The 23649-nt window shown below is 40.3% G+C and overlaps 1 protein-coding gene across 2 annotated transcripts in view; it reads right to left on the bottom strand.

Moving 5' to 3' along the window:
* ca10a (carbonic anhydrase 10 (inactive)a) overlaps positions 1 to 23649 on the bottom strand; it is a 324693-nt gene that overhangs the window by 187470 nt on the left and 113574 nt on the right. For both annotated transcript variants that reach the window (XM_026177459.2, XM_080305677.1), the window contains one exon: positions 6267 to 6409. In XM_026177459.2, the coding sequence (XP_026033244.1) occupies positions 6267 to 6409 (143 nt within the window). The remainder of the gene's footprint in view (positions 1 to 6266; positions 6410 to 23649) is intronic.

Consider the following 23649-nt stretch of genomic DNA (forward strand, 5'->3'; position numbering starts at 1 on the left):
TCCAATTTATGCCAGTATACAGAAATTTACTTTAAACATTATGTCTTTCTACATTATAACAAAATACGGCTGTGGTAAATGAAAGAAATCTGCCAGCATTACTCTTTCCAAGCAAAAGCTTATCATGTGATTCTATTTGTTGATTTCAGTTGCATTTGATACTGTTCATCCATACCTGGTGGTCTGAAAGCTCTTACATTTAGAAATAAATTCCTTAATTATCAAATGGTTTTAGGAAGGGGGTTTTTTGGACAAGAAAGTCTCAAAAAGTTAGGCTTGCGACAGCTAAATACTGCAGAACAGGGTTTAAATGGAGAAACCATGTTAGACTTTGTTTTCCTTGCAGTTTTTCACATTTTGGGAAAGGAAAGGTGTTTTGATGACCGTTTTTGATGTTTTTTGAAAGGAAATACATAAAACCCAAGCTTATTTACATACGTAGCCATTGGCCTAGTCATGTCTCAGTAGGAGGAGGTATCTATAATAAATGAAACCTTTACAAATTACGAAAAAAAAAATCTTATAGAGGTGCTTACCTCTATAAGATATTTCTTTGGTATACCTGATGTATACCTGAACTAGAGCCATTCTCCAAGTAGGAAGTAGAAACAGAACTCTCCCATTTCATAAGGCATGTATTATAAAATAAATGTAATGGTGGCTAACATTTCCCACCCCAAACTAACACTCCAGTACATAGCACATACCTCACATGAGAAATGACCCTAAACATAACAAATGCTGAAGAGGTATTAGAAATAGAGACAGGTTACACTGACAAAAATAAATTGTGTTTTGGACTGCCTCCAAAGCTAATGTTTCTAGGTGTGTTGTGTGCACCTGCTAGGCAAACCTTGGTTACATCACCTTTTCGACTGAGATCAGGTAATGGTCCAGCAGTTGTTTAGAAGCACTTCACTGCCCCTCAAGGAGATCAGTAAATCTCTTGATTATTTGTGCCCACCTGTAAAACCCCAACCCCCTCTTAATGCTAAAGGTTATCATGGAAATTTCACCTGTTTTTAAAGGAATGGACAAGGCCAGTACCTGCATGACCTAAGCTGGTGCAATGTCACCTATGACATGACATGAGCCACTTCCCCTTACAACAGGACTGGTTTGTAAACCACACCACCAGAAGGGCTAATGTGTGGTGGATCATAAACTGACAGCTAGACTCCCCTCTGAAAGGAAAGAAACCTGTGCAACTTTTCTGAAGACAGAGTAGTATAGTTTTAGATGTGTTACTGGCAGAGAAGGTGGGGGATATGCAGGATGTAAATAGGGCTTATAATGACACTGCGGACAGTACGGAAGTGTAAAGCAATAATGACCGGAGCGAGATAAGCCTGATGTATTAGCAGAAAAACAATACATTGCATATTGTAAACTATGATGTAGGAGTGTAGCATAAACAGGAGGGAATGATAGAAAAATGATTAAAGCTCAGCAACACTCTTTAAAATTAAAGCTCTTTACAGCTAAAGGAATGAATCTCTATTGCTCTGTTCCTCTAATATGTCTATTTCTCAGACCTTGTTGTGCCCCCTCTGCTATCTGTTATCATGTAGCTAACTGTTTCTCTATAAGTGCATCACACACATATCTGTTCCCAGGATAACACTGGATGAAGTGTATAAATGAAAGTCACCGGATTGCCCCAGCAAGCACTCGTATAGACATTTGCTTCCTTGCAAGTAAATACACGCATTGGAACTCACTACTCTGTGTGTCTCACTTCATAAGAGAATCATTTCATTTCTAACAGATAGTTAACCTCTGCCACTTTGGGTAGCAACTCGTTGCAGTTGGGAGTGCTAATTCTCATGTCAGCTGCTTCACATTAAGCAGCAAACCACCCTAGTACAATGAAGTAATTGCTCAGTGAAGCCAACCGAACCACATATTTTGACTCCACCACACCCGACACCCTCTGCTCCTTTGCTGTGTCTAAAAATTGTGAAAAATTCTAAACAGAAACACTGACAAAGCCCTAGCAGAGCCCAACACCTCCCAGAAGAAGACTGGAAACAGCTAAAAAAAATACACTACAGGCAGTTAAAGCAAGCAGTTTGCCTAATGCGTTGCTTAGGGTGTGCTGGCATTTAACAGGATGAACAATCATTTGCTACCTTCACGTCTGCATTTTTGGGGCGCAAACGCAACTTTTTTGAGTAGATTTTCCAGCCAAGCTTGGGACAGTTACAGATGCAGGTGAGGTTTTTCTCAGTCCAAGGAGGGTCATTGCCAGGCAGACTGAGGCTTGCAGCACCAGGTATTTATTCACTCCACATAAAATGTATAAATAAATCATATAATACAAAAACGAACTATTCACAGTTCAACTTTTAACTATTTCAATTTTCAGCTTCTTCCTTTTAAACAAATTTAAAGTGAAAGAACACAAAACACTGCAAACCACAACACAATTAAATATAAATTAAAATATGAAAACAAAAAGAAGATGCACATTCTCTGTCATATGGACCTGCATGAATAAACTTTCTGAATCTTTTACTATCTATTACTATACCTTTCTAATGTGATGCTGTTGTCTCTGGCTCTTTCTCTCTCTCCCTCCCGCTCTGTTCCTGTGCTACTGCGCCCCTCCCCCCTCTTCCCAGCGCAAAGCACAAGGCTCGCATGCAGAGTGAAGCGGGGGAAAAAGCGCGAGAGAGGGTGAGAGAAAGAAAAAAAACCCACGGCTCGCGATAAGGAGCCGGCTCGCGTCGTTCACGTCAAAGATACGGCTCTAAGAGCCATTTTGTTCGCGACCGACACATCACTAGTGGCAAATGGGTGTAAGCCTTTTAAATGGTAAATGGTAAATGGCCTGCATTTGTATAGCGCTTTTCTAGTCCCTAAGGACCCCAAAGCGCTTCACACTACATTCAGTCATTCACCCATTCACACACTGGTGATGGCAAGCTACATTGTAGCCACAGCTGCCCTGGGGCGCACTGACAGAGGTGAGGCTGCCGGACACTGGCGCCACCGGGCCCTCTGACCACCACCAGTAGGCAAACACGGGGTTAGTATCTTGCCCAAGGATATTTGGCATGCAGCCAGGAGGCAGCCTGGGATCGAACCACCGACCTTCTGATTAGTGGCTGACCTGCTCTGCCACCTGAGCTACAGCTACCCCACAAACTTAGTCACTGCTCGGTGTCATTGGACTATCCTGGCCTGAAAGGAGACGCTACCGGTAGACTGCAGCGAGAACTGCCAGCATCTGAGCCAGACTCTGTCTCTCTCATCATGGTCACCTAAATGCAGCGCACAGTAATGGCAGGTTTTGTAATAAGGCAGATCGCACTAACATGCACTGTTAGTTGATTATTTACCTGCCGCATTAACGGGAGAGGACGTGCAAATGTTACCGCTGCTGCTGGGTTGGATTTCACGAGTCCGGAGCGGAATTAAAAACACGACAGGGCTCGAAAAATCGCTAGCCCGACGTCCCGGGGCTAGCGATTTTTCCAGTCGGGCTACCAAAATCTAACTCAGCCCTGCCCGTCGGGCTATCATAGGAAGGAAAATATATGTCTATGCTTTTGCATTCTTTCGCCAATGTAGCTGAGTAATTATGTCATTGGCATCGATGAGCCACTGTCAACATGTGACATATTGAAATCGCTTTTGAATTTGCGCTTGTTTTTTGCTTTCACTTTCATTTTGCGATCGCGCGAATGGTGTGTAGAGAGCAGCAGCACTGATTGGTGAGTGACGATTAATTGCGCACCATTTCCTCTGACTTCATCTTATCACTCATTAGCTTACTGTTCAAACGCGACAAGTGAAATCTCTCGCAGCAAGCTTAAACATGTGAGAGGTTGAGTGCGCAAAGAATCGCTGACCGTTATGTAAGTACGTGTGTAAAAGCAGCAGGATTTACGCTGGTATTTTAGTTCTGCTGAGCCAAATAAGACAGGTCAGGGTGAAGAAGGGGCAGCCAAAGAAAAGCTTACCACAAAACGGAAAAGTTATGACTATGAGGCAAAAAGAAAGCGCAGCTTTTTTGGTTTCATGGACAAAAGAATTTCTGTGGCTGGAATATGACGAGCTAAATAACATGATGTTCTGCCAGGTGTGTTGTGAGTTTCATTTGATTTCTGAGTCGACAAGCGCCTTTGTTACTGGGACTAGTAGTTTTAAGAAAGACCGCATCAGAACCCATGAGAAATGCAAGAAATGCATTATTGCCCAGTCTGCAGTATCTTTCCAGGAACAAACACCAATTGCAAAAAACATACTAAAAATAAACCAAGCACAACAAGAACTCCTGAAAAAGCTGTTTAGAACAGCGTGCTATATTGCAAAAAGTGAACTACCATTGGAAAAATTTAACAGTCTTTGCAAACTTCAAAAAGCAAATGGCCTAGATCTTGGTTCCACTTGCCTCTTACCCGTGACTTCAGTGGAAATTTCAGATTCAGGATCTGACACAGACTGATTCATGTCCTACACAGTTCTTACAAGTTCATAGAAATTTCTGTTCAATTTGAACCAAGTATTTGAGTTGATGATTGTAATTTTTATACAGTTGTTGTGATTTTTATTTTAACAATTTTTTTGATTAATTTTTGTTTCCATTACAATATTATACATTAAAGTATAATATTGTAATGGAAACAAAACATTAAAAAATTGCTTTCTTTTTTATTCGGGCTCCTTAAATTTATTTTGGGCTACCAAAAACTGAAGAATGCCTGCCCGAAGGGCTACCAGAGATTTTGAAATTTTGCGAGCCTTGCACGACATTCATTTAAGGTCATCGCGTGTTTTGTGAGCAAATGCTTTTGCATATTCGTAGCGTTTCCTCCCTTAAATGAAGTATCTACTTTGCAAGTATTGCAAGTTGCCCTGTTGTCATCCGTTCTCGTAAAGTATAACCAAACTTTTGAGCGTTTGAGCCACCATGTTTCCTGCCAGGTAAATGACGCTCCGCAACGTGGTGACGTCATTCGGGGCGACTGGAATCGATAAGGGAATCGTTTGCAAAAATGGCAAACAATTCCAAGGAATTGAAACAGTGGGAACCGGTTCTCAACAAGAACCGGGTTTCGATACCCATCCCTACTCATAAGCATCACATTATGTTAGCAATTAGTTTTTATATTATATTAAAACTAGATTAAACCTGGATGTTATGTATTTAAGTTCATTTGGTTAGGAAAGTCTCAGGGTTGCCTGCCCCTTACTGATTAACCACAACATATAACCACAACCAATTTCCTTTCTCATATAAGTTTTGCAAGACATGTACAATGCAACTGCCTATTGTAATCACAGGGTTCACAACCAATCCTACCTTGTTTCTCTGTGTGCAGATGGATCTACAATGGATTCTAAATAATTAAAATGATTAAAAATCAAGGAAAACACTTTATTTCGAGATCTGTTAGATGAAGACATCTACTGTAGCAGTATACCATAGGTGATAATTTGCAATGCTTCCCGTTTGCAATATCCTTGGGCAAGATACTAACCCCGTGTTTGCCTACTGGTGGTGGTCAGAGGGCCCGGTGGCGCCAGTGTCCGGCAGCCTCGCCTCTGTCAGTGCGCCCAAGGGTAGCTGTGGCTACAATGTAGCTTGCCATCGCCAGTGTGTGAATGTGTGTGTGAATGGGTGAATGACTGAATGTAGTGTGAAGCGCTTTGGGGTCCTTAGGGACTAGAAAAGCGCTATACAAATACAGGCCATTTACCATTTACCATCACTGCCCAAGGCTAACACTGTACTCTGCTAGAATATAAACATAACAACTAATCATAGCATTCATTTCAGAATGCAAGTGTGCATTTTTGAAAACACACCATCTGTGAATTCTTCTTAATTAGCTGCTGTCATATGGCACATGATCAAAAAGAGTCCTGTCCTTGTACACCACTGTACAGGGAAGATCACAAGAGAAACCACTGACTAAAGCACTGTTAGGCTGCAGGATATCAACTGTGAAGCTCTTAAGATAAAGTCACAGCTTTTCTTGAGCCAGAACATAAGGGTTGTGTATTCCTGAATGGATGAAGTGAGCTGCACTTTATCTTAAGGAGCTTGCATTATCTGCCAACATAAACAACAGTTGGTAGCACTGATCAGGGACACACACCTTGTCAAGTTGTACAACAGAAACCAACACAATAGCATTAGATGAATGTAGTGCGACATCATAGAGGTGCAACGAGCATACAAAAGAAAGAATCGACAAAGCACCAGCATCCATCAAGCAGACAACATAGAAAAACATTAACATATGCTTCTTTACCTTGCGTCTGCCAGTGTTCAGCTTTATGGGTGTAAGGAAGGGGTCGAAGATCATGTGGCTGGTCTCGATGTTCACTGGCGACTGCCTCTTCCCTACTGAGCATAGGTTCCAGGCTGAATTTACCAGCCCCCAGAATGATGGCACTGCAACACAAAATACAAGAGCAGGTGATCATCTGCACTGATGAGATAGCGAGACCTTTGCACAGAGGTCACACAGTAACGGGTAGGGATGGGAATTCAGAATTGATTCTTGTTGAGAACTGGATCCCAGTAGTTCACTTATTTGGAGCTGTTAGTCTGCTTGCCTGTTCATTCCACTTATGTGTTACATTTGCACTTTAATAGTAGTGATGTCTACAGCATGGATATGGACATTTGCTTTTATTTTTATTCTACAAAAGGATGAGAGTGTGATGGTAAAGTGCAAACTGCAGTTGTTTCAGCACAGAAATAACTGCATTATGCTACTAACACAACTTGGGCTCTTTGCAATTGTCTGTACCAATGACTGTATAAAAGACGACGCAACACCGCCTCCTACCATTGTGCAAAACTGAAGCCAAAATATCCCGCTTGTGGAGGCTGCCATCTTGCAAATTTGGAGCCAGAGTTTGCGCAGTAGTGACTTGAGGTGGAGCGACTGTGTAAAACTCCCGCCCACATACCCGCTGGACGTGACCGCAAACACGCCCCTCTACACTTTTTACGAAGCCTGGCAGCTCGAGTTTTTTGCTGGTTTACCGCGACTGACTACTCGTTAAATTAACGTAAAAACAACCATGTCACTGTTATAAAAAAAGACACACAGCTTATCATCTTATAGTTCTAAAATCACTCTGTTGTTAATTCGTTAGTTAGATTAGCCGCTAGCATATGCACTGTGTTGGAGGCTTGTTGCTAGCTAGTTAGCGATGCTACACACCTGTTAATCTTAATAGTCTTCAACACTTATGTTTTTGTTTTTAATCCATTTTTAGACAGCGATGAGATCAGCTGTACACTCTACAGAGGCCCAGAGTTACTGTTAATATCAAAAATGCTGTCCTTTGAGATTTTAACATAAGACTGTGAGTGTAATGGATCTAAAACTGTTTAAATCTCTACAGCCTGGTAACATGGAAACTTTAAAAACAGCAGCAGAACGTTTCAGTAGTGTAGTCTAATTTGTTCTTTTCATTTAATAATAGAGTCCATATTATATAGCTACATTCACCCTGGAGAGAAACTGGTGAGGGAGACCATCAGAACCAAGCTGGGTTTCCTGGGTCCAGAGGTTTGGAGAAACTTCTTCCCTTTCTTTCATCACAGCTGTCCTGTGCCATAAGTTCTGTTGACCTGCTGTAAGAGGCATCAATTAAGAAACACCAGGAAGACTGAAGCTCATGGCATTGATCAAGCAGGACTCGTGATCTTCACCAGCAGCTCCCTCACAGGGAAATCTTCAGCACTCCTCCGTAGGCCCGCCCCAGGAGATGGATAAACCCAGCATTCCATCAACACTGTGATGAGACCTTTGGTTTGTGTAATGTTATAAATACTCAGATACTCCCCAGAGGCTCCGGACTTTTACGTAAAGATATTATATTCAGTCCTGTAGAAAGTTATATATTTAAAAATATGTGATCCTCTCTGGTTACTCTGGTATGAATAACTCTGAATCACTTTATGGTAAATAACACACTATGTGTAAAAAAACTGTGAAAAAATTCCAGATGACAAGTTTGTAGTTCAACATACAAGTGACGACCTTTGACCTTCATCAGGTTTTATTTAATTCTGTCAGAGAAAATCACATAAGCAGTCAGCCTGCAGCCTCTGTTTGTACTCTTACAATCAGTTATCAGACAATGTGCTTGACATCATTTTATGGAGAAACACAATAGTATAAAAAAACATTTTCCCCAGCAATTAAGTAAAGAACTGCATTACTTAAGAACAGAATAATATGTGTAATACATTACTTTTTTTGAGTACTGGCCCCCAACACTGATTACACCAACCTCCAACAAGCGCAATCATTTGACCACACACCATGTAATTAACTTGCACGAATGTAATGTCTTTATGCTGCTTGGTAACTTTCAAAGCGGAACCAGAGAACCTAATGAGACTCAATAAGGAACTGAATTGGTAAGTGATACCAATAATGGAATCGGAATAACTATGTTCGTATCAACTCCCATTCCTAGTACTGGCCAATGAGTTTGAGCATTTTTTATAACACAGAACTGCCAAACTCACAGTAAGAGAAATTTAATTAGTAAGCTTTAACTGCTGTGTGCTTTTGATATCTGATAGAAAAACCTAAGTGCTGATTGCTTCTAAATTCTAAAGTTTAAATTCAAATTCTAAAATGACGAGCTTTGCAAAGATTTATAATTTTTATTAACACACTTTCTCATATACTTTAATATATATCCACACATAAAAGATAGACATATTATATAGAGAGCATTGAAAATAAAACTACTCAAGTAAAGGTACTTGAAAATTCTACTTAAGTACAGTAGCAAAGTATTTACTTCATTACTTCCCACATCAGGCAAGCACAAGTAACTGAGGTGACTGAGATGAAAAAATGGGATTAAGAACATACAAAGCTAGACTAAAAACCATTTTTAAATTAATAATGGGTCAAATAGCTGTAGTAATGACAGGATTATGCTGTCGGATTCATTCCCATCATCAGGAACAGGGTGATTGAATCCGAACTGAAGCAGCCAAATACAAGGAGGTCTGTAAATGTCTTCAAAAAGGTCTCTGGCTTATGCATCCTCAAGGGTGCATAAACCACGGACTGCTGTGATAGGAATTCTAGTCCTAGTTGATATACAAAGGGAGCCTATTGAAAATCACACTCAACCACCAATCTCTGCAACATAAATAAAGGATGCAACGTGCTACCACCTAGTGAGTAAGGACAAAGTAAAGGTTAGAGTAATGCGCAACACTATACTTGGGGTCAAGTTTAGTGGCATAGTGTATCTACACAGGATTTATATCCACTAGTTTATTCTGGTGTGGTTTAGTTTCATTCATATTTTTCCAGAGTGCTTAGAGTATGCTGTGACTTCTGCCTGTAGCCCAGTCAGCACCACACTGTTATCATATAGCCAGTCAGGAACTGAGTCTGGATGTTGTTTCAAAGTGATCTTAAGCATAACTGTAGCCATACTGATCAATGAACATTTAATTTCCAAAAAATATAAAATAATATATAATTCAATTGCATAAGTACATATGTTTTGAATGAAACTTAACTAGAACCTGATAACATTATGTGTTCAATTAATGTAATCTATCTGTTTATTGAATTGAGCATGGTGTAATTGAAGGGCAGATTTTCAGCAACAGAAACATTGACTGTTTAGGAATTACAGCCGGTTTTATACATTTTTCCACAATAAGACAAACAGAACGAGCCCACTGGTTATATTTACATGACAGTCCCTTTTACAACAACACTTACGATCATAACAGGATAAGAATAAAGGGGACATTCTTACAGAGCCATAATCTCAACACATAGTGAAGGTGTGGGTGGATGGATGAGGAGCCTCTACTGTGAATGTAAGTAAGAAAGAAGTATAATTGATTGGGAGCTCTGCTTCTCAAAAATTCAAGGACCTAACAAACAGCATACTTACTATACCAGTGTCTGCTGAGCCAGCCTTGGGACCTTATCTTCAAATAGGTTAAATAACATCCTATTTATAAGAGTATATTTAATACCTAAGTTCAAGCAAAGATTGGACCAAAATAAATTGTGCTGAATATGAGTAATATGTTTCAGATTGCTTAAAATCACTTGAGTGATCATTCTGGGTTAATGATATTCCAGACTACTTTATTTTTTTGTTCATGTTGTAGAAATTTTAAATCTCATTAGCATTGTTGTACTGTTCAACACTACAATTAAAATGTAGTCAGATTAGAAAGAAGAATCTCAAGCCTTTCTGTTGAATATGGAGAAAGGGGAGTTTAAAGACTTTTAGAGAACCAGCAAATCCCTTCGCATTAGGTAAACATTAATGGTCCCATATTGTACCACTTTAAGACATATTAATGTTAATGTCACATGTCCCCAGAATATTTATTCCAAGTTTTAAATCGAACAGGAATGGGACACTCTGTGCCTTCCGACCTTCTCTCTAAGTCATAATTTATTTTTACATGCATCTGAATTCTCAGCATAGTCATTTGTCTGACAAATTTACATACACATTACAATCTCACAGTTAAAAAATCCAATTATACTATCAAAGCCAACAATTACATGAATTATATTAGTCATCAACTCAATTGTCCTATTCCTGTGGAGACATCACAAAGTAATTTCCAGTGTTTTCAGCTATTCAAGCGATCGGAAAACGTAAAGGTGTTAGTTTGATAAATTTAACATATGTCACATATGACATATATAACATATGCTGTACTTGCTGCCACATACCTTTTTCGATATGTTACCGGAGCTGCTACATTTTTGTTTTAGGAACCAAGCAAGCAAAAAAAGATGAAAGAACACAGGGTGTATGACTAGAATATATAACAACTTTTAGTTTGATTCAGAATAGGCATATACCAAAGTGAGACAAACAAACTTACTGGTTGTGTGCTCTGCATTTTAATGAGCAGAACAACTTAGTTCCTATTTAGAAAAAGCTGTCTTACCTTACCAAAATGCCCAACATGCCCCAAAATACCCCAGTGGACCATTACGGCTTTTGCTATACAGGTCAACTTGATTGTCATTGTTTATTTGATCTTTATTTTATTTTTATTCATTTTTTTCACTTTTAACTTGTTACAATTAGAACAGACAAGACCTACTACAGAACAATATGATTAACTTCCCAGACTGGAGTTGTAAAGTAATTGAATACTATGAACATATATTCGAAGGAACAGACTTTATTTCGTGTGACAGATCAGTTATACAGTATGGGATTAACAAGAAGAGGTTTTTAGAATACCAACACCTGAATGGGGCTCTGGTGGCCCTTGGGAGGTGTTTTTCTGGCAGCTACGTGTGGCGGGGCTGGAGGAAAGTCTGAGCTGGTAGTCTGGAGGGGCCCGCGGCTTCTGCCTTTGGTGAATTACGGGGAATGGGGGGTGCCTATTGGCAAACCTTTCCTCCCCATCCCTAATTGCCTCTCTTGCTCCATCACACCACCACACATGAGGGACCTTAAGTTACAGGTACGTCACTGAGGTAGAGGGGAAGCATTCCTCCTCTGTCCCCTCCTGGCCACCTGTGCCTCAATTTTATTCCACAACTTAGACACTTGCATTACTTGAACTCTCTTGTGACACATACATATAGGGCCTCGGGGGTGGGCACACTAAAAGACTTCCAGACGGTCTGTTTATTCAGCCCCACCTCTGGTGCCGGTGCCCACCTCTGTATTTCAAATACAGCAGAAATCAAGGGTCCGTGCTGATACCAGCTGGCACCATGCCCCTCCTGTGTTTAAATACACTTTAGAACAGCACGGCATCAACACAAGATATGAGCGGGCAGAGTGAGGTATGGGGTCTTTACACACCCCCTCTGATCGCCATCTGGGACGGGGGGCCGGGAGGAGGAGCTGGCCATCTGGTTGAGGTCTGGGCCGGTGGGTTTCCCTGCTGCTGCAGGACCGGGGGTAGTCTGCTTTTGTCCACAAAGTGTGCATTAGGATTGGAATGCATGACCTCACACATGTTTGTGTTTATGTGTGACATTTGGTCTTAGACTCCACCTCTCTTGGAATATCTCAGCCAGGCGTTTGGGGGCCTGAGATGGCTGTGGATGGCAGTGGCTGATGCCCCCATCCTACTGGTGTGTTGGTGGTTCTCTGTGTCCAGGTCTGGGTGCTCAGGTATGCACTGGTTCAGCCCTGGCGGTTGAGTGGCGCGACTGCCCCTGCAGTGGTCCTGCTTGGGCTCTCGTGTTCTGGGGGGCCTCTAGATGTCTGGGGCCTGGATCTCCACCATGACTGTGTCATGTCTTGGGAGGCAGGGCTATGGCTCCTCACACCTACCTACTATTAGACAGTTACATGGAGAAACCTTATCACCTTATACAAACACAAGTGTTCACACAGGTGGTACAAATCATCCTGAGATGAATTGTAGCCTGTTGGCTACAATAGTGGTGAAAATTAGGCGGATCTAGTCCTTTATCCTTTGTAGCGTTTTAAGCTAATAAGTGGGATTTAGGAAGGAATTTTGAAATAAACGATTCCAGAGATCTAAACCAGTCTGATGACGGTTTACTTGGGATCATTGAAAATAAATAAATAATAAGACCAAATAATAAATAATATTATTATAATAAATAATAAGACGATCATTTGTATTAAAGTGACTCTTCCCATGAGTGATATGGGTAGAGGTTTCCATCTAGCCAGATTGTCTTCTACTTTCTTTAAAAGTGGGATGTGATTTAAATTTTGTTAAATCTGCAAGCTTAGGAGAGGCATTAATACCTAAATATTTAATATTTCCCGATTGCAGTGGGGTAGAAGAATAATTATGGAAGTAGCAATTAATTGGAAGAACTCCAGATTTTAACCAGCTTATCGAATAATCTGAAACTCTTGAAAAAGAGTTTATTAATGTAATTACCTCAGAGAGTGTGGTTTGTGAGTGCTGGACAAAAAGTAACACATCATCTGCATAAAGACCGATCTTATGTTCTACACTCTTGCATTTTATGCTCTTAATCGCTATAGCCTGTGAATTCCTGCTGCTAGTGGTTTGATAAAAAGGGGAGAGTGGGCATCCCTGTCTGGTGCCCCTCTGGAGACATAAGCTGGAGGATGTTTGGTCATTTGTTCTGACACGAGCTGTTGGGGAATTATATAATATTTTTAACCAGTTTATGAAAGAGTTTCCAAGACCAATTTGTGTAAAGTTGCAAATTAAAAATTTCCAGTTAACTCTATCAAAGGCTTTTTCTGCAGCTAGAGACAATATTGTGGTTTCAATGTTTTTACAAAATGGATAGTCTACCAAATTAAGTAATCCACATGTATTTGTTGATGGGTGCCTACATTTAATGAAACCAGTTTGGTCAGGATGTGTTATATGGGGGGTTATCTTCTCTACTGTCTTTGGCAAGCTTTGCATGTTATTTTAAGGCCCACATTAATAAGGGATATTGGACAATAGCTGGTGAGAAATATAGGGTCTTTGTCTGGTTTTAGCAGGAGACTAATGTTGGCAGAACTCATACTTGGTGGTAGTCTGCCATTTTCCTTGAGTTCCTGCAGCAATCTGTGGAATTGTCCAGAATTCTTTGTAGAATTCTGCTAGAAATCCATCTGGATCTGGAGCCTTATTATTGGGCATTTTCAGGGCATCCTCGAGTTAATCTAATGTCAGTGTAACATATTTGTTAAATACTTCTGAATTTCACACAAAACACCTTTTTTTTAAATTAAATATTTCATTTTGCATTTAATCTCCTGCCTGTGTAATCTGAGTCTGTGTGTGTTCGTGTGTGTGCGCGCTGTAGGACGCTTTCAGGTTTAGTGTCCAAAATCTTCAGGTTGTCCAACAAAATGCTCCAGCTCTGACCTCAGCAGAATCCTACAGGTCGTCAGAAGTCAAGGTTACCTTGCTTCACCATGGTCACTAGGAAACCGCTGCGGAGAACAGGGCTGCTTCCCTTCTTCACCTTGTTCAGCAGCTGCAACTGGTTCGCCGTGATGTATTGCCATCACTTAGCTTGCATGAGCTGGATCCAACCATCTCTACTGTCCTGCCACTTGTAGCCCACAGGAGGCGCCCTTCCAGACGTGAGAGACATGATATGGATTCCAGGGCACTAGCCCTATTGAAACACTGGGAGAAGCTCAAGGTTCGGGATGGGATTCTCTACAGGGAGACAAGAGACCCTGTGAACAAAACAAAGAGACTCCAGTTGGTGTTGCCAGCGAATTTACAGGCTCAGGCCTTGGAAGGTGTCCATGATTTGGCAGAGCACCAGGGTCAAGCTCGGACCCTCCATTTAGCAAGACAACGTTTTTTCTGGCCCAACATGGAGAGGGATGTGAAGGAGCATGTTCGGTGCTGTGGGAGGTACATACTCGCCAAGACTCCAGAGCCTGCAGCACGAGCCCCATTAGAGAGCATTAAGACCTCTGCTCCCATGGAGCTCGTCTGCATCGACTTCTGGTCAGCAGAGGACAGAAAGAAGCGCTCTGTTGATGTGCTTGTGGCGACTGACCACTTCACGAAGATGGCCTTTGCTTTCCCATGGAAGAATCAGACTGCAAAGCAGGTTGCCAGAAAGTTGTGGGACTTTGTTTTTTGTGTCTATGATTTCCCTGAGCGTATTCACTCAGACCAAGGTCCCAGCTTTGAGAGTGATCTGTTGTCTGAGCTTCTGCAGATTTCTGGCGTTGCCAAGTCCCACACTACTGCTTATCACCCTATGGGCAATGGTGGCACAGAGCGGTTTAACCGCACACTTGGCAATATGTTACGAGCTCTCCCTCTCAGAGCCAAACAGGAATGGCCACAGCAGGGTTTATACGGTTGTGGAGAAGCATTCCAGGACCTGCATCTACAAGATCAGTGACTCTTCAGGCCAGAGTAAGGTCGTACACAGAAACTTTCTGTTGGATGTGAGTTTCCTTCCTGTTCAGGATTCATTGGGAAGTCAGTCCCTGGACGGTTTCTCCAGTGAGGGGGATCTCAGTGTCCTTCTGCTCAGACCCAGCACTTTGTTCTTCCTTCTCCGTTTGACTGTTCCACTACCTCTGATGTGATACGGTCTGGCGCAGTTTCTCCTCCAGCTGCCTGTCATGGGGACACTGTCGTTCCACGGACTGTTCCTGTTTTTGACTCAGACATGAATCAGATCTCTGGTCAGCCATCCAACTTGCCAAGACATGACCCTGACCATGCTACTGTTCGAGGCATAGTGGGTACCAGAGCAGGTCGGGTGGTCAAGTCAGTCAACAGGCTGATAGAGAACATGGTCCAGAAACCTACCGTCTGGGACTTTATACCACCACAGAAGGCTTGGTCTCTGGCATAGACCGTTTCCCAGTCACCCCATTGTATATTATGAATGTGTATTTACTTGGGGCATCATGACGCCCGTCCAGTGTGTCTTTGGGGGATCACGTTTGATGAGGTGTAGGCTACACCTTTGTGTTCTAAAAGGGTTGGAGGCCTGAAGAACCTATCCAACTTCTTTTAATTTGTTTACAGATAATTTTTTAACTGAACTATGGGATAAGATCCTCGGGTTGCCTGGTCCGGAGGTGATGGCAGTTCAGCATCGATGTGCCTCTTGGTATTGCAGTACCGTTCATATGTGTAGTGATTTTGGTGAAATTGAGGGGGGGGGGGGATCTAACATATTTGTTAAAAACTTGTGAATTTTACCCATATTTAAATTAAATATTTCATTTTGCATTTTAATCTTCTGCCTGTGTAATCTGAGTCTGTGTGTGTTCGTGTGTGTGCATGTGTGCCCCGGTCACAGCTCCTTTCAATATGGCCGGAGGTAAGTCACCGCCATGCTGCTCTCAGCTAATTAAAGTGTGTTAAGACCACAAGCTGCAATGCGAATATAGCTGAACCGCCGAGTTTTTGTCTGTTACTGAGAGACTCGTTCGGTGTAAGTTTTGTGGAGGGCGGAGTTTGCTAATTTAAGTTTTTAATGAGCTTTAGCCGAGAACACAGCAGTAATGTTAGCATGCTGAGTTACCCTGGTCGCTAGCGGCAGGTGAAAGGAATCGCTGCAGTATTTTTTTTAACAGCATGCACTGTTTTCCTTCGTCAGGAGAGGTATCCTGGCAGGCGCATGACACACACAGATCAGACCTGTATTCCTGTGTTGCAGGTAAGGAGATGTTTTCTATGTTTTGGGGATGTGGTCCTTCATTCATTGTTTTTCTGGTACAGTGTTATATTGCCTGTTGGATGGTGTTTAATAATATGATTGTACTTAAGTATAAGATTTGAACTATAAGCACCAAAATATTGGGTCCTGGTTATTAAATTGTATTTGTCTGATTGTTTATTTGTTTTTGAATTATTTCATTTGAGAGTTTAAGTTAATATTTTAAAACAAATTGTTGTATTTGATTTATTATATTATTGTAGCGTTAATAAAGCTGCAGGCACAGCTCCTTTAAACATGGCCGGAGGAGAGGTGTCCTGGCAGGCGCACAAGACCTGTATTCCTGTGTTGCAGATGTGCAGTAAAGAACCCAAAAACCCAGTGGTGTCTCCTGCCTCTTGCTTACCAGAACACAACGCACTGACAGGCGTAACTTACAGACGGGTTACATCAGTGTTGAATCCAGTGCCATTGCTTGACTGTCTGGTAATTTCGGAATGGTTATGTTGTCAAGAAATTTATCAATTTTGTTTGTTTGATGGGTTTATCTGTGGTGAATATAAAGTTTTATAAAAGTCCATAAAAGTGTTGTTTATTCTTTCAGGTTCATATACTGTGTGTTCATAATAAGTAATTAATGGCACATATATTTATTTTTTCTTCCTTTATTTTTAACTGGTTAACTACAAATCGACTAGATTTGTTACCATGTTCAAAATTTTGTAGGGGGAAGGGAGGTCTTTGTACTAAAAATTATTTTTTTAAATAAATTTACTTTTACAATTACAATTTTACAAGTGCAAAAACGCATCTATACATAGATTTTTGCTCAAGATATACTTATCGAATCTCATCATGAATCAGAATTATTAATACGTTTTAGGAGGGTCAGAGTTTTACCGATGCTGTACCGATGGTTACACTTTAGAAATAGATTTATACCATATTTCTGAATCTATGCCTCGCCACAATAATATGGCAGATGTGCACAGATATTCAGTATGGATTTTTATAAGTATGTGTGCGCCTTGCTATACTATTTAAAACTTAGTTAGCCAAAAATGAATGCTTTGTAATGCTTCTGAAAAACAAAACAAAACAAAAAAAGGTTCAACAAATTGTGATCCAGTCTGAGTGAATGTGAAATTTTATTTTTTGATTTCCATATTAACCTTTTAACAAAATGGTGTTGGGATTTTTAAAATTAAAAAAATGGTTGGAAGGTCCAAGCCTAGGTGAAAATGAATGCTGAAGTTGAATGCAATTGGGATTGCTCACTAGACCGTCTGTTGTTTTGCAGTGTAGGAGGTGTCCCAGGCCTCCACAGGATTTCCCCCCTTTGAATTACTGTTTGGCAGGAAGCCAAAGTGGTTGTTGGACCTAATTAAAGAAAAAACTGAGTGGAAGATCCAAGTGTAGCTAAGAATGAAATTCAATACGTTCTGGACCTAAGAGCAAAGCTACATACAGTGGGGAGGTTGTCATGGGAGAATTTGTTCCAGGCCCAGGAACGTCAGCAGTGCCTGTACAACAGAAGGGCTAGGTTAAGACAATCTTCACTGGGTGACAAAGGGTGACATTGTATTGCTCAGGTCGACCACCTTGTTAGTATACATCACCCGAAAACTGTTGGAGCAAGAGACCAGGTATAATCTAGCAGAGGAGTACCTGGCTATACGGTGGGTGGTCATTTCTCTTCATTATTACCTTCTGGGATGCCCATTCACCCCCCATTCCGATCATACCCCACTGTAGTGGTTCCATCACATGAAGTATGCCAAATGCCGAAATCGCTTGTTAATATCTGGCTCTCCAGCCTTTAACTTTTTAATTAAAAGAAAATAATTTAAAATTTAAAATACATTCTGCTTAAATGCATTTAGAAACAGAATTTACAGCTTTTGAACACAAGATTTAGAGCTTGTTGTGTGAACACCTGAAGGCATTGTGATTACAGTGGGTGTTCATGTGTGTCTGGCTGTCGAGGGAAATGGTCAGTGACAGCGGGTCGTGTTTGTGCTTGTCCTGTGATGCTGGGATAATCCTGCTGGCCCAGCAGTGTGCGAGTGCCTCATTAGCACTGCCCAGTCAACAGAACAATAAACATGCCAGTCAAGATAATGCCTCCTGTCATATTGTTAATGGTTTGGGATATACAAGCTGGCGGCCAGGAGAGGCTTTCACTCTCAGGGGTGGAATAACATAAAATATAAGGGTAAACTGAAGCTAGGCGATGGATGAAACAGTGGAAGAGGATGTGGACTACTCAGTGGACTACTCAAAGTAAAGAAGAGACATTAGAGAGTACTGGTTAGGAAGTGTCACCTAAAAGTTCAGAAAAAAAGGCTGTCTAAACAGATTTATGAGTAAGTCAATGGGGATGATTCCTCTAAGTACAGACAGAGATGCCAGATTGTCACAGTGGTTAAAAAAATTCTGTGAAATCAAGCCTTTCGTCCTTTCAAATAAATTAACATTCTAACAATATGTGACACATTAATAAGTGAAAACTGGAAATTTCCAGTAGGTGTAAATGTCTTTCCAGTGTATTAACCCCTTCCACTGTAAGCACAGGGACTAGCTGCATGCTTTATATGCAGACAGGAGTGCAGATGTGGGAAGTACACATACTTAATAATTGTAGAATTTTCAAGTATCTGTACTTGAGAACATTTTTTCTGACAACGTTTTACTTTTACATAAATTCGGCACAACGCTGGAATGAGCGCAGATGTCCAGGAAGATCTCCAGGGAAGTTGCAGTTGCAGTATTTCAGCATTTAGCTAGCCATACAAAAAGGAGCAAACTTAAATCATTGTATCAAAAAACTTACCAGTCTGTCTCAGCTACCGCAGTGAACCCAATCAGATAATTTAGTGACCTGTTAACTTATTAGCTGTTAGGTAACTGTGTCACTGAGTGAGAACTGCCTTGCTGACATTTCACTAAAATCACTTGAAAAAGAGAAATCTATAGAAAATTTGACTACTTATTGTGATACAAACAATGTTTTAAGCTGTCAACAATCATGAATGGTTTTGCAGACCGTGTAGCAGTTGTTACTTGGCTTTCAGTGAGCCTTCAATCCTGCCCACTCACACTCACATGCTCTAGAGTCAACAAGTCAACAAAACATAAGATCTTTTGATGTTTCACAAGGTAGTGAGTCAGCTACATGACAAAACTATAGATAGCCAGACTTGATAGCTTATCTGTTGATCCATCACATAACCATAATGGGAAATCCAACATGCCTACCTTTATCACCTGTTATTTGTCATTTTGTTCTTAAATTAGTATTTCTAGTTTAAAAGAGCGCCACCGGTTGCTACTAAAAATGTCTTTAGCCCATGGGTCTGGTATTTGAGTATTCGATTTTCTTTTGCAAATTTTTCAGAAAATATATAAATGTTCAAAGACAAACAACTTAATTCAGTAAAACAAAAAGACAACAACATTGAAAATTGTAAATGAAGTGAACGCAGTATATAAGCAACTTATCTTTATCTGAGTTTTAGCGTTATCCCTCCTGATCCACAGAGAGACTCAATTAGTTTCAATATTCATTTTTGGCATTTGAGGGCAAATCTTGCCACCTGCCACACTGTTAAACACCTTGCAACTCAAGGAAATCATGCCTTTATCCTCAGAGGATGGTTTATACTCACTAATCTAGCCACAGTGGTGAGTAAAAAAAAATCAGGAACAAGTAGAGTAACAAATTCAGTAATAACTTCCTAAAGGTAAAAATATCTACAGCTCAGAGAATACAGTTCTAGGGATAATTTGTTTTTGTCATAGCAGATAGCTATGCTGGGGAGGTGACTGTATTAAAAAAGAGTGGATGTCTTAAAGAAAATGTAAATATAATGACTTCAAGGTGTAATGATGACAACCCAGCAATAAGGCTGTATCTTACACAACAGAACTGAGTGAAGCAACCTCTTTGTATGTGGCAGAATGAATCTGAGCTTGAGCGTTTCTTCCAGTTTCCCACACCTTTGTATTGCCATTTTAATCAACAGAGTGCCTGGGCCACCTCAACACTTTATATTATTGCATTTTTGTTACTGTTCACCAGACTACACAGAGAACATGTCCAAGCAAGTATGTATGTGGTTATATGTGGTTTTAAATCCTTGGGAAAATGTGCAGAGGCAATCTCTACCTCACTCTCTCGGGTCATCTGATTCTCAGTCTAGGAAACACTTCAACCATGAGTCTATCCAGATGAATGAAGAAGATGATTAAAACTAGCCGTGGCCCTGTATCTAATCCTTAGGGGTCAAAATGTAGCATCTCTTGAAGCAAATGAGAGAAGCAGGGTGCAAAACCAGAGTTTTCAACAGTGTTTGCTTTGTCTGTCAAAACACAGATTCTCATCAAGCTAGATAAAAATTCAATTCCATTCAATCAATATATTTTCAAAATGTGGCACCCGACTTAAAGACCTGTTTGATGCTAATGCTCTCTTTTAACCCTTTTTCAGTCATCAGCTATGAATTTCTAAAACAACCTTTTAGCTGAAAATAAAAGACAGAAAATTTCCAGTGCTAATCGCTTGGCCAAGCTCCTGAAAAGGTCCCGTAATAGAAATTGTGTCTTTCATGTGTCCATAAAGGGGACTTCAGTCCCACCAAACAATTAAAGTCCATACTGTATACATCTTCTACAAAGGCTTATTTCAGATGAGAAATATTAATAATTGCTTCTTAGACTCTGTCTGCCACTATGTGGGTTGTTTTAAGCATAATGGTACCTGAGTGACAGTATCAACGCTGCTCTTCCCTCATTCTCCTTCCCACACCCACTCATATACACATACACACTGTTCGTGCTAATGAAGCGACAGAGTATTAGAGCTGAAAGCCTTGGCTGCTTGCTGTTGTTGGCAGTATTAAAAAGCTTTTCTCTCCCTCTGGTAAACAGTCACACACTCACTTACAGGAGGATTGTGGGTGAGCAACCTACAGGTAATAATAATGTGATTTGTTCAAGATCCTTGTAAAAAAATGTCTGAAAGAAGGTCAAAAGTCAGTGGCAGCTCCAAGAAATATAACTGATTTGGACTCTTGCTAAATCATGTTTCAGCACTAGACATTTGCAGCAATCAGGGGTTTAGGATGTGCTTGCTCACTAAATTACTTTTTAGTTTATTCAGGGTTTCAGCACAGACTTATTGAATGATTTTGTATTCCAAACGCACCCTGTGGTCAGTCTGAATGACGTTTAACAATGTAAATATATCAATGTCTGTCTTTTCAATATTTTTTTTCCCATTTAATGAGTTTCCTGTTGTACAAATTTACAAAACTTCAAATTACACTATTAACTCCAGACAAATAGACAAGTAATTCTAAACATTACTGGCTCGATTTTACTGTTTAAGAGCTATTTTTGTAAGAATTTCCTGAGAAACAAAGGATAGAAAAAAAACTGCATCACTGGCCATTAGTATAAGTGAAAGCGAATGGATTTGTTGGTGCCTTTAATACAATGACATTTGATTGTGTTGGGTTTTTTATGAGAGAAGAAAAATATGCTTGAATTATTTTTTATTTATTTTAAATTATAAGTTTTCACAATTTATTATCAAATGATTAGAATTTCAAATTTGTTTTACATGGCACCATGGACCTCCATCTCTCTGGATCAGAGACAAAGTTTTTATGTTTCACACAAGTCTCACCACTGTTAGATTCTGGAGGAGTATCATCTAAAGAGTTTTGAAAAGGTTTAATTATTTTCCAATTTGTGTTTTAGTCTGCTTTTGGACAGTCAGCATTGTCTGTGAAAGCCTGAACTCAACAGAATGCCCTGCCTGATATCATTGAAAGCTGCAATCTGTGTCACCAGCCTTAAAAACAAACTAAAAAAATCTTTTGTTACGTTCCCCTGGGGGGGGGGGGGGGGGGGGTGTCTGGGCGGTGAGGGGGACGTAACAAAAGTGACCGGGTCAGAAAAAGGAGTCAAGGAGGCGAAACAGTTAAATAAAACAGTTTTATTGAAGTAATTCAACTAAAAGAGACGGACAAGCCGCTATCACCACAAACAAAACACAAACAAAACTCAGGCGTTGGTCAAATAAAGCAAAAAGTCAAAAGGAAAGTGCAGCTCACTAGCTGGAAACCACACTACACAGCTCACTAGCTGGAAACCACACTACACAGCTCACTAGCTGGAAACACCGCAAAAACACTCGGCTCACTAGCTGTACCCACACAAAATGGCACTCTGGCCCAGAGCTCACCCTTCTCTGGGCTTAAATACCTTTAATTGCTGATGGGAGTCAGCTGTACAGGAGGGAAAGGTGGCACCTTAGGCAGAGAAGGTAGTGGGACACGCCCACACAGGCACCCTCAGGAGAGAGAGAGAGGCCCTGCTAGGGCTGTAACACTTTTGACAGACACACAAATCTGTAAAAAAAAATTTCTTGTTTAGTCTATGTGGGGTGAATGTGCAAATTAATATGTTGTGCATAACTCCATTTTTTGTGATATTTGATTGTTGCGAAGTTGCACTTGTAATCTGACAAAAAAAACTGCAGCTCCAAATGAATTCTAATCTGACTGGTACTTTTTTAAAGAGCATCAGTTAAGATTATAATTAAATATGGGTATGAGACAATAAAGCTCATGTCTGAATTATGACAGTGATACTAAGGTGAGTTGTTGACGATATGCTGAATTCTTTTATTGGTAGGTACTGCTGTTTTTGCCACTGTTAGTGGTGTTACTTAAACTTTCTTTGAAGTTGACCCAACACTGTCAAATAAACGGTCAAAATTGCAGATAGTTTAAGCCTATATTTGAATTATGTTTTATATTTATACTTTGCTTGGGCTTTAAAAACAGATGCTGCAGATGAAAAAAAATACATAAAAGCAACTTTTAAACATTATAATCTACCACATTGTAAAGATAAATTTTTGGGTGTAGCAGTCCTAATTCTGGTAATTGACACAGTTGGCATTTTTACCAGCTTCATTTCCTGTTTTCAAATAGACTAAGCTTTTTTTAAACTACTACCTGTTATCCAGACTTATTGACCAAAGCACTTAAATTGCTTATACAGTCATTCAGCAAGTTTAATACTAAACCACTACACAGTGCTTTTCCTATCATACTGCTTATTTTTCTGCAGCATCTGTGTTGGTTTCATTCTGCATTATTTGTTTAACCTCTGAAGATTTTTTCTGACATTCGATTTTTATCTTGGTAAAATCATTCAATCTGCTGCCACTAATCTTATTCATAACAGTGATTGGCCGTATGCTACCAGTGCCACCATGTGATTACCAGTGTTGAGAAGGTTACTTTTAAAATGTATTCCATTACAGATTACAGAATACATGTCCCAAAATGTATTCTGTGACGTATTCCGTTACGTTACTCAATGACAGTAACGTATTCTGAATAGGGATGGGTATCGTTTAGGTTTTATCCGATACCGGTGCCAAACCGGTACTTTTGAAACGGTGCAGGTGCATAAACGGTGCTCAAACCGGTGCTTAAAGAATGGAGAACACAAAAGTGAT

This window comes from Astatotilapia calliptera, chromosome 8 (assembly GCF_964374335.1).
Source record: "Astatotilapia calliptera chromosome 8, fAstCal68.1, whole genome shotgun sequence".
Classification (NCBI taxonomy): domain Eukaryota; kingdom Metazoa; phylum Chordata; class Actinopteri; order Cichliformes; family Cichlidae; genus Astatotilapia; species Astatotilapia calliptera.